The sequence below is a fragment of the Muntiacus reevesi genome, chromosome 3, assembly GCF_963930625.1.
Source record: "Muntiacus reevesi chromosome 3, mMunRee1.1, whole genome shotgun sequence".
Taxonomy (NCBI): domain Eukaryota; kingdom Metazoa; phylum Chordata; class Mammalia; order Artiodactyla; family Cervidae; genus Muntiacus; species Muntiacus reevesi.
Genome location: NC_089251.1, coordinates 76,885,342 through 76,897,943, shown reverse-complemented (window position 1 = coordinate 76,897,943; position 12,602 = coordinate 76,885,342). Strand labels below are relative to the sequence as shown.

Sequence of the window (12,602 nt, the reverse complement as noted above, 5' to 3'; positions counted from 1 at the left end):
AGCATGAGTCACTCTGCTTTGTGGATTCTGAACTGAAGAGTGAATGGCCTTAAGTTGAAGGCATCAACTTTGCATGGAAAAGATCTGGATCCAGCACACCACTGGGGACATAAAATATACTGGATTCTTTAAAAAACAAAAACAAAAACCTTGTAAACAAAACACTGGAATTAACATGATCATTTCTGATCCAAGATGATGCAGCAAATCATAGCTGCACACACACATAACTGTGGAAGATCCAAACCAGAAATTTCTAAGATTTAAGTTAACAGAGACAAAAGCTTAGATTCCTAAATGTGGAATGAGGGACAAAGATACAAGTAATACAAACACCTCATACAGAGGAAGGAAATGGCAGGTAAGTATATGTAAATCAAAAGGAAATAAAAAGTTGTCAATTGAGCTTTTAATCTTCTCATTGTACAACTGATTCACTGTAGCACAGTGAGAGCAACCTTTGTGCTACTCCCACTAGCTGAAAAATTTCTCTTCAGCTAAACTCAGAGTATCTGAGAGCCTGATAAGATCTCTTCCAAGAACATGAATTAATATTAGCAATGCAACAAAAATAAAACACTGCCCATCCACTTGTGTGCATACAGCCACCTCTTTGGCTTATCCTAAGTCAATGCAGCCCAATCTTCACCATGATTAGAACCACAAATACCACCTGGATTGGCAGGTTTTCTGATCAATCTTTCACTTTCTTCATGAATAATTTTCTCAGAAGTAATTGATCAATAAATCAAATGTGTGCAGTTTTACCAAATTCACTATAAAGCACTTTTCACTTTAAATTTTCACTTTAAAATTAGGATCTTCTCACTATCTTTTCAAGAAAGAACAGCCAGCCTTCTTTTATCCTGGGCCATAGATGGCCCCATTACCCCAAGCAATGATCCCAGAGATGTGAGTCTGAGAGAAAGGTTGCCCCAAAGCAAGCCACCGCCACCCCTGGAAGAGTGAGGTCAGAAACATCACACTGCTAGCGAGGCACAACTTCTACACTATGACTTCAGCCTGCACTCAGATTCACTGACTGGATGTAGGCTCTGAATGGCTCCTAGTTACATAAATTTCAGGGCCCTTGGGCCTACTCAGTGTAGCTACAACTCTTTACTATATACAAAAGGGAGCTGGATGTTTTGCTGTAATTGAAAGAGAACACCCTTCACTCTTGACAAAAAGCCCTGCAGTCTGGGTTTCATCTTCTAACTCTATAGCTGCCTTGCTCTCTGAACCTCAATTTCCTCAACAGGTAAAGAGGGGTGTAACACTTCCTCTCGGTGTCTCTACAAGAAAAATGCCCAGTTCAGTGCCTGGCCAACAGTGGAGGCTCAGCAAAGGTTGGTCTGCTCCCTACTGACTTCTCTGCTCAGGATACTTTCTTGCTGTTCTCTGCATTCCTGGATCAAAAGCTACTTCTAATAAACCTCCCAAACAGTCTAACCAAGTTCCAAGTATGACCCTACTACTGAACAGTTTATTAAAATCATCTCTCTCTGTGTGGTTCTGATCATGTTTAAGTTCTCAAATTTAATCTTGCTTCTCAAAGTGTGATCTGCAGGCCAGCAGCATCAGTATTACCTGGAAGTCTGTGGGAAATGCAGAAACTTAGGTCCCACCCCAGGCCTACTTAATCACAATTTATGAGACCCTACCTCAAGTGATATGTTTACATTTCAAAGTGCTCTGAATATAGGTGTAGTAGTATAAGCATTCTGTTTATACGTAAACTAATAAATAACAAGAAGGATACTTTCAAAGTAGTCACTTCTGGTTTCTAGGATGTAACTCATGTCAGACTGACTGATGATAAGCTTCCATAAACTAAATATTTTCAACACAGGATGATGAAGTTCTAAAGCCTGTCTTTGTTTCTAATGTACACTGTCATTCTATAGATGGGCCTCCCTCCGCCATCAACTTTCTGAAATATTTTTTAGCTCTTTCCAGTTATATGTGAAAGTACAATTTTTAAATGCTCCTGAAAGTAAAATTTATGACCCAAATTCCTCAAATGAATCACCAAATGCTGGATACGGGAGGCTGGTAACTCTGTGTATCAGGAAACAAAACCCAATCTGAGTGAGTCATCTCTGTGATCACAGATAACACAGCCACAGCCAGGGCTTGGTGCAAACAAATGGCTACAGCAATCACACAGCAGAATCTCGTGTTTAATGGTTTCTCACATTAAAGTGCATCAGTCAGCTCTGTGAAACCAGGAAGTGGAACCCAGGACACCACATAAATAACAAGCACACTCTCTTGAGTTGGTTATATTTTATCCTTCTGCTCTAAATCTATTTCAATTTTTGGCAGATATATAAAAATGAAGGTGCTGTTTTGTCAAGAGGGAAGCAGAAAGGTAAAAAGGTAACTGAGATGACAGGACTTCAGAAATATCTCATAAGAAAATTTCAGTACTTTTCAGAGGCCTATTTATTGAGGCCTTTGATCCAAAATGAAAAAGGTGATCAGAAGCTGGCAAATGTCATTACACTGAGTGTAAACTATAGTTGTTTCCATCTCACTGCATATTAATTTTGACTGGGTTTTTTAATTTATATTATCTATGTATCGAGAAACACTTTCCTTTATGTTTTTACATTTTATCAATGGAAATATAAGTTTAAAAGAGTAAAAGCAGTAAAAGAGTACATATGGTTAAAAAAAAAAAAAAAAGGAAAGTAGCAGCTGGCAAGTGTCTCAAAACAAATGAAACAGAGGACATGGTAATAGGCTATAGAAGCAGAAATGCCTATTATCATTTGATTCCAAGCATATTCTTTATGCATGCTTTTTCTCAGACACTCCAAGCTTTAAAGAGGAGATGAATGGTAAGTAAACGCATGCTACACAGCATTGCCATTTAGATGCTACCCCTCGCAACTACCCTCCAACTCCAGAGTGAAGAGCCAGGTGTCCCCTTAAGCCCAGGAACAGGGGTGTATGCCAGAAGCAAGCCTACCCCATGCTGACCAGGCTCCACACAGGGATAAGGCTATATTTATCAAAAGGGGGTATCTCCTATCAACACCACACGTCCATTAGCAGGTAGGACTCCCAGGGAACACGTCTTAAACAGTAGATAGGAGCTCCTAAATCTGTAATCTGAAAAAACTTGAGGCCAGTTGGAGGCAATGGCAGTAATTCCAGGCCCCCGCCTTCACGAGCACCCTCCCAAAGTTAAAAAAAAAAAAAAAACAACTATAATTTCTGAAATAGAAACAGGATTAAATAGGCCCATATAGCCCCATGCCACTCCCATTATTTGCATGCAGCATACACTACCTCATAATGAAGGGAATAAAAGGTGCCATGTTGAGAGCAGAACAGGTGCCATCCATGGGGGAAGGGTAGAGCCTCCCCAACACCAAAAGTAAGAGAAACATGCTGGGATGACGGTTTAGTTCTCCTGTATCACTGAAAAAAAAAAAAGCATTGTACATAAAAGGTTTAAAACTTGAGGCGAAAAAAAAAAAAAATTTGAGGCGAGGCACTGTCTTCAAACATTTTTCTCATTAAATAATTACATATTGAGTTGGCCAAAAAGTACGTTTGGGTTTTTCATATCATCTTATGGAAAACTTGAAGGAACTTTTTGGCCAACCCAATATATAAAGTGAGACTCTATGATCAGGGATAATTGTCCTTATTTGCATTTCTTTCCTCCACTCACTTCATATCTTCTTACTGTGCAAATAAGGAAGAACTACTGGCAAAGCCGCAGACTAGGCTTTTGCACACGATTCTCTTCTCAAAGCGTATTATTTGATAATTAGAGTTTGCTGTTTTGATTTGAGCTGTTCAGACAGTAGAGAGATGCCTGTTCCAGAGTATGAAATGTGAAACTTTCAACATCCAAATGTACTTATGAAAGCGTGAACAGTCGCTTAGCAGGGCCAGAAAAGCCTGTCTGCACAAATTACTAAAATGTGAGGAAATGTATCATAAACAGAAGTAAAAATTCATTGATGTGATTTTATTTTCTCACTACAGACAATTGGTATAAATTCATGCCAAGTGCAAAAACTGCTCAAAGAATAAAATGGCCCATGCTCTAAGATGTCCATACAAAAAATTCCACTACTAGCCACAGATTGTGATGTAAAGGACAACAGTGAACTTTTTTTTTATTTGTCCTGATTAGAGTGGAAGCCCTCTTATTAGCTCTATTTTGTGTTTCCAGGACCGCTGGCCATCTTCACTCAAGTGGAACAGTATCATTTCTGATCATACATGACCAGATGAGTCAGCTGCAATAGGCCAGTGATTAAAAAAAAAATGACAGGTGTTTGTTAAAGCAAACTCAAAGTGTAAACACTCAGGCTCCTAAATATAAGGGGAAGAAAATGATTCTTACAAGAAATCACAATATGCTTCTAAAAACCTAATTCCAGTAAAACATCGAAAACTTTAAAAATAGGATTTGTAAAAATGTAAAATAAAATCTAAAAACCTGATTTTACATAACTTTTCAGGTACAAATCTTCAACAGAGTATCAGGAAATATGATGTAATAAAGAGGCAGGTTTTTTTAAAAAAAAAAAATCCATCTATGTTACAAGGAAGGAGTTGATTAAAAACTGTTGCCTGGAGGGAAAAATCTCAAAGTAATTCACATCCTTGATTCCACTTTGGCCCACCCTATTCTCTTCTTACCTGTCCACAGAATTGGCCACGGTTTCCAACTGTTTGAGAAGAAAGGGATAGAGTTCAGGGAAACGAGAGAAAAATTCACTCCCTGTCATTCTGTGGAGGTAGAAAAGGAGATAAATTATTATCATTTATTTCCTCTGAGTTGATAAAGCCTTTTTATTTATTCATTTTTTAAAAGAACATCAACTAAGATCATTTGTTTAAATATTTAATGAAATAAAGAACAAAACTTAACATTTGAAGAATTTAATTCTTTTGGATTTTGGAAATGCTCTTACCACAAGGAATTTTACCTCAAAATTTAAGATTACATATACTTACAGGTCTTTAATATTAAATTCTGACAGGGAAGAAATGTGCAATTTGTGAAAATGCCAAATTGCCACAATTGATTTGGACCATGAATATAATCAGCACCTGGTTGACTGAGACTGATTCAGCTTCAGTAATAAGCACAAATGTAAAACAAGGTTTCTGCAAGTTGGCATCAATGACATTTTGGATGAGATAACTCCTTGTTGTGGGGGGCTATCCTGTGCAGTGTAGAAGGTTTAGCAGCCTCCATAGCTTCTACCCATGAGATGCCAGTAGCACAACACCCCTCCCCACACCAACTGACAACCAACGATATCTTTGGACATTGCCAAATGCACCCTGAGAGGAAAATTAAAGTTCCCAGTTGAGACCCACTGGTCAGGAGCAAAACCATCAGAAGACATGGCGTGTAAGGTTCTGGAGTGCCAATTTGCGAGGATTACCTTCTCCCTCTTTACAAACGCTGCTCCCTGCACTCTGACAAGATTCTGGAAATAGTTCCTCCAACTGTACAATCGACAAAAAAGCCCAAGCTAAATATGGCACTTGGTTAAATATTGTGTCTCCAAAACTATGAAGGAACTACTCTGAAGGGGTGACATACATATTCCCAAACCTGCCCCTTTTATCAACTCTAGATGCATTCTCCTAATAAGAAAGACCCAAAATACCATTTTTCAAAAACTGAAGCATATTTTACGAACAGTGAAATGCTCAACTCTTAGGTATACCATTTGGTCAATTTTCATAAATGCATACACTCATGTAATCCACCTCTATGAAGCCTGGGGAGATTTCCATCATTCTAGAAAGTTCTCTTACACCCCTTTTCCAGTCAACTCTGAATCCCCAAAGCAACCATGATTTGATTTCTATCACCCAAATTTGGTTTTGTCTATGCTAGAATTTCATATAAATGTAATTATGCATTACATAACTTCTTGGGTCTGCCTTTTTTCCACTCAGCATAAAACTTATGATATTCATTCATGTTATTCAATGTATCAGTAGATTCTTTTTGTTGCTTTGTATTCTACTGCATGAATATACAAGTTTGTTTATTCATTCTTCTCTTGACAGATAAGGACTGTTTCCATTTATTGGCTTTCATGAATAAAGCTGCTATGAATATTCTTGCACAAGGTTTTTTGTGGACATATATTTTTTCTTAGATAAATATCTGAGAATAAAACTGAAGTTTAGTATTTTAGAAAACTGATGGTTTTCCAAAATTTTATGCTCTCAACAGCAATAAGCAAGCATTCTAGTGGTTCCATATCCTTTCCAACTTTTCCTGTTGTCTTTCGTTCCATTTTCACCATTCTCATGGGTATAAAGTGGGGCTTCCCTATGATTCTGGAGAAGAGTGATTACTTTTATTTACTGCATACTTTAAAAACAATTTTTTTTATCACAGTATAGTTACTTTACAGTCTTCTGTTAGGTTCTGCTGTAGAGTAAAGTGAATCAGTTATAAGTATACATAGATCCCCTCTTTTTTAGATTTCCTTCCAATTTAGGTCACCACAGAGCACTGAGTAAAGTTCCCTATGCCATATAGTAGGTTCTTATTAGCTATCTATTTTATACATAGTAGTGTATATATGTCAATCCCATTCTCCCAACTCATCCCACCCTCTTTCTTCCCCGCTTGGTATTTTAAGTTTTTTTTCTACATCTGTTGCAAACTTTGTAAACCTTACCACAACTTTATAAATTTCTTTTTATAACTATTTCATATTCAGTAAAATAAAAAAATTTTTAAGTCCTTACTCATTTCAAATTATAGATTTATTGAACACTTATTGGGCATTTTATGTAAAGAAAGCTCATTTCCTTCTTTGTACTTATATATTTTTATGGAAAAAAATTAATAAATGTTAAAAGAAACAGACTGCCCAGTGCCTCTCCTCATAGAAAACTATGCAAAAGTATCTTGGCTTTCTCCTTTAAAAAAATTCAGTGAATTCAAGTACACACTTTTCGTTTGACTTTTTTCCATCAACAAATATGCACATTACATATACTGTTGTGCACCGTGATTTTTTTTCATCAAAACTTTATCTAGGGCATACACACCAAGGAAACCAGATCTGAAAGAGACATGTGCATCCCAATGTTCATCGCAGCACTGTCTATAATAGCCAGGACATGGAAGCAACCTAAATGGCCATCAGCAGATGAATGGATAAGGAAGCTGTGGTACATATACACCATGGAATATTACTCAGCCATTAAAAAGAATTCATTTGAATCAGTTCTAATGAGATGGATGAAACTGGAGCCCATTATACAGAGTGAAGTAAGCCAGAAAGATGAAGACCATTACAGTATACTAACACATATATATGGAATTTAGAAAGATGGTAATGATAACCTTATATGCAAAACAGAAAGGGAGACACAGATGTACAGAACAGACTTTTGGACTCTGTGGGAGAAGGCGAGGGTGGGATGTTTCAAGAGAACAGCATCGAAACATGTATATTATCTAGGGTGAAACAGATCACTGGCCCAGGTTGGCTGCATGAGACAAGTGTTCGGACCTGGTGCACTGGGAAGACCCAGAGGGATCGGGTAGAGAGGGAGGTGGGAGGGGGGATCAGGATGGGGAATACATGTAAATCCATGGCTAATTCATGTCAATGTATGACAAAAACCACTACAATATTGTAAAGTAATTAGCCTCCAACTAATAAAAATAAATGAAAAAAAAAATAAAGTTACTTTAGAAGCATCTTCTCATAAAAAAAAAAACTTTATCTACAAAATCATTCAATATCAGGCACCTTGATCTATTTCTTTCCATTTAATGACTGCAGAGTAAACCATATTATGGTTACGTGTGACTTAATCCCTAATGGTTAGGGCTTTGGGTTCTCACCAGTGTCTTGCTGTTTACAAAGGATGACATATATAAAATTTTTAGTTAAAAATGCAAACCTGGGTTTTGCAAGGTCAATGTTTTATTGCGGGGGAAGACAAACCAATTCCCCTACAGGCTATGTCACTTTCTTTACCATCTCCAAACAAAATGGTTAAGAATATCAGTTTCCATTTTTAGTGGAGTCAGTTAAAGGTAAAACTCTAGGAGTTCAGTACTGGGATACCTGAGTACTACCTGCCCATACAGAACATCTTCATCTACACAACAAAGCCTGGAGGACACATCTTCTCAAGGAATCAGTCACTAATCTCCAGCAGCCTGATATCTCTTGGGGAAGTAATAACAAAGATAAACATTCTCACTTAAGCAGACCATATGCTTGTTATCAACATCATCTAAAAACTGCCTTGATAAATAACTGGCCCTGCTGACCACAATACTGCCAGAGACAAGAGCTGAGGAGCTACAATTCTAAAATTCAAGTGTTTTTTTTTTTTTTTCTGCCATGTCACACAGCTTGTGGGATCTTAGTTCCCCAACAGAGACTGAATCCAGGTCCTCAGCAAATAGAGCACCAAGTCCTAACCACTGAACCACCAGGGAATTCTCTAAAGAACTTCGGCTGCTAATAAATATTAATTCCAGGCTTCAATTAACAAATGACGACATTTTATGATTATACTGAATGGAGAACCACTGTCTATAACAGCGCTTCTATGTGGAGGCAATTCATAGGTTTTGGGCTGCCTGTATAGGTCTGTAATCTAAACTCATTTTAAAAGACCAAGGTCATGGAAACATTTTAATCCATGTTTGAATCTCCCTCTGAATCCTAGAACATCTAAGTTTTTACCTTTCACTTGCTGCTTAATCAAAACTGTGTGATCATGTTTTTCTCAAGAACATAGCAAATATATATTCTTACACACCTGTATACTTCATGTTGAGCATTATGCTAGGTCCTCAGGGAGATACTAACAATATAAGATAGCCACTGCTCTTGGAGCTAAAATCTGATTAGGAAGGCAGGCATATTTATAGACTGCAACTAAGAACATAAGGCAAACCAGTGTAAGGGTCAAATAAATGATGTTTACAGTAAGAGTACAGAGTTGGAAAAGATATCACTGGGAACTAGAAAGGCAGGGAACGTTTTGTGGAAAACATGGAAACTAGGGTGAGTCTTGAAAACTTGGTAAGAATGGATTGAAAAGGAGAAAAGACCGCATAGGGAGGATGGGGAGGTACAGGAATCAAACGGACGGACAAGCTGGCTGGATGAAGAGAGAGCTTCATGACAGGAGAAAGCAGGACACACAGGATGACATACGGTTTTTTAGAAACTTGAATGCCAAACTAGACAGACCCACCTGCATCTTACTAGGAACTGAAAGTTTCTGAACAGGAGAGAGACGTGACAAGAGCAGACAGACTATAGACTAGAAAGAGCAGAAACACTGTGGCCCCACGGACATTCACTACATGCACGCCTTTTCACTTCAACTAGAGCATTAATATCTATAGGCATCAAGGCTTCCCTGCATCTCTCTTGATTCACGGCATAATACTCCGTACATGTTGGTTGACTGGTAAATATTATGGCAATGAATGAATTAAATAATGGTAGCCAGAGAAGAAAAAAAATTCTAATATAGTTGACTTCAAACCTATGCTTTATGCCTTTATTCTCTCAGTGACTGGTATCTATCTGACACTTAACTACTCATTCAGCTTCCTAAGTCCAAAACTCCCAATGCACCAATCAATAGGCAAGTCTTGCCACTTTTACCACCAGAGTATGTGTTGAGTCTATTTCCCACCATTCCCCCTATTTAGACCACAAATCTGATGCCACTGTTTCTTGTCTAGAAGCTTTATTAGCCTCTCACCTGACCTCTTTGCCTCAGATCTTCCCTCTCTGTAACTCTGTTGTGATAACAACTGTCTTTAAAATACAAACCTACATTATGAGGTTAATAGTTCCCTGGTGCTTTCTGGATAGTCTAAACTCTTCAGCCTGATTTACAAAGTTGTGCTTATTCTGACTCACTTGTCCAGGTACTTTTGCCTCTCTACCTTCAAAACCAGCCACACAGAACTTCTTTCAGTTCTATCAACATTTCATGTTCTTTCCAGTCTCCAGATGTTGGCAAATAGACTTTCTGCTAGGAACACTTCTGCCCTCGCCCACCCCATACTAACCCCAAACAATCTTTCAAATTGGGGCTTAGGCCAACTTCTTCCAGGACATCCGTGATGTTTCAAACATGGGTTAGGTGCCTGACACTGGTCTTACACTATAACTTACAATCTCCCCATCATAGCATTTATGACACTCCATACATGGAACTTCCTATTTATATGCTTATTTCTCACACCAATTACACATTCTCCATGGGCAGAGACTAACCGTATGTATCTTATTTCTCCATAATATCTCAGGTACTAAGTATGACGCTCAGTTCATAGCTGGTGAACAGTTGCTGGGTGAATGAAGCTAGAGAAAAGAGTCCTTGACAAACTCAAGGAGAAAAAGAATTACGACTTAAGATGATAACAAATAAATAATTTCCTAAAGTGCATCATTAGCTATATCTAAGGTCATTCAGAATCATCATCTCAATTAATAAGCTAAGTATCTTGGCAGGGCTCAAAATGTTCTTAAACACAAATACATATTTACAAATGGTTTGATTCCAGTTCCCCCAAATAAGCTGACAGGGTAATATGTTACCTCCCCAGATACAGCAAGCCTTGGAAAAGGTCAGTTTTCATTCCAATCCCAAAGAGAGGCAATGCCAAAGAATGCTCAAACTACCGCACAATTGCACTCATCTCACACACTAGTAAAGTAATGCTCAAAATTCTCCAAGCCAGCCTTCAGCAATACATGAACTGTGAACTTCCAGATGTTCAAGCTGGTTTTAGAAAAGGGAGAGGAACCAGAGATTAAATTGCCAACATCTGCTGCATCATCAAAAAAGCAAGAGCATTCCAGAAAAACATCTATTTCTGTTTTATTGACTACACCAAAGCCTTTGACTGTGTGGATCACAATAAACTGTGGAACATTCTGAAAGAGATGGGAATACCAGACCACCTGACCTGCCTCTTGAGAAATCTGCATGCAGGTCAGGAAGCACCAGTTAGAACTAGACAATGAACAACAGACTGGTTCCAAACAGGAAAAGGAGTATGTCAAGGCTGTATATTGTCACCCTGCTTATTTAACTTATATGCAGAGCACATTATGAGAAACGCTGGGCTGGAGGAAGCTGGAATCAAACCTGCTGGGAGAAATATCAATAACCTCAGATATGCAGATGACACCACCCTTATGACTGAAAGTGAAGAAGAACTAAAGAGCCTCTTGATGAAAGTGAAAGAGGAGAGTGAAAAAGGTGGCTTAAAGTTTAACATTGAGAAAACTAAAATCATGTCATCCAGTCCCATCGCTTCATGGCAAATAGATGGGGAGACAGTGGAAACAGTGGCTGACTTTATTTTGGGGGGCTCCAAAATCACTGCAGATGGTAACTGCAGCCATGAAATTAAAAGATGCTTACTCCTTGGAAGGAAAGTTATGACCAACCTAGACAGCATATTAAAAAGCAGAGACATTACTTTGCCAACAAAGGTTCATCTTGTCAAGGCTATGGTTTTTCCAGTAGTCATGTATGGATGTGAGAGTTGGACTATAAAGAAAGCTGAGTGTCGAAGAATTGATGCTTTTGAACTGTGGTGTTGGAGAAGACTCTGGAGAGTCCCTTGGGCTGCAAGGAGATCAAACCCATCCATCCTAAAGGAAATCAGCCCTGAATATTCATTGGAAGGACTGATGTTGAAGCTGAAACTCCAAATACTTTGGCCACCTGATGCGAGGAGCTGAGTCATTTGAAAAGATCCTGATGCTGGGAAAGACTGAAGGCAGGAGAAGAAGGGGCCGACAGATGGTTGGATGGCATCACCGACTTAATGGGCATGAGTTTGAGTAAACTCTAGGAGTTGGTGATGGACAGGGTGGGGCATGGCGTGCTGCAATCCATGGGGTTGCAAAGAGTCAGACCTGACTGAGCGACTAAACTGAAGTGGGGGTAAAATTCTCCAGTGACAAGCATTTCAAACCTGTTTACCTATGTGGCCAAAAACTAGCCCAGCGACTTTACCAGAAACAGGAGAAATACTAAAAAGGAAAAACTGAACCTCTGTAAGTTCAATGTCCTAGGAAGACAAAGGAGAACAGCAAAAACTCTGAATGGGATAAAACAGACAGACACAGGAGAAAACAAACAGACCAGGATAGAGGGTGAGAATAATCAGCCTTAGCCTTGGGTCTGTCAGACTATACAAAAGGTGAGTTGTTCCCCATCCCACCAGGTAAGAATGATGCCAGCATAATGGATGAGAGGCTCCTGGGGAAACACAGAAGCTGCTTGAATAAGTCAACATGCCCCGCACCAAGAGTAAGGTGCCCAGAGCACAGGGTGGCTGTCGTCTCCACCAAGGCGATCCTTAGCCGCCATGTTCCGGGACAGACTCCCCCTGAGTCCAGCTGGGGCTGAGAACGGAAGAGGCTAGCAAGAGAGGTTTACTGAGTGAAAGAAAATGCCTGCCTGCCACCGTTTTGTTTTTATTTTAAAAGCTATTTTAAATCTATTCTAACACTTCTTAGTTATTGAGGAAAATTTAGATAAATAAAGAACATTGCAAAGAAAAATCTAAAACTCACCAC

At 38.8% G+C, this 12,602-nt stretch overlaps 1 protein-coding gene across 2 annotated transcripts in view; it reads right to left on the bottom strand.

Moving 5' to 3' along the window:
* Positions 1–12,602, bottom strand: part of THADA (THADA armadillo repeat containing) — a 325,428-nt gene that overhangs the window by 176,492 nt on the left and 136,334 nt on the right. For both annotated transcript variants that reach the window (XM_065929363.1, XM_065929364.1), the window contains exons 27-28: positions 4,672–4,761; positions 3,301–3,432 (exon numbers count right to left, since the gene is read on the bottom strand). In XM_065929363.1, coding sequence (XP_065785435.1) covers positions 3,301–3,432; positions 4,672–4,761 — 222 coding nt within the window. The remainder of the gene's footprint in view (positions 1–3,300; positions 3,433–4,671; positions 4,762–12,602) is intronic.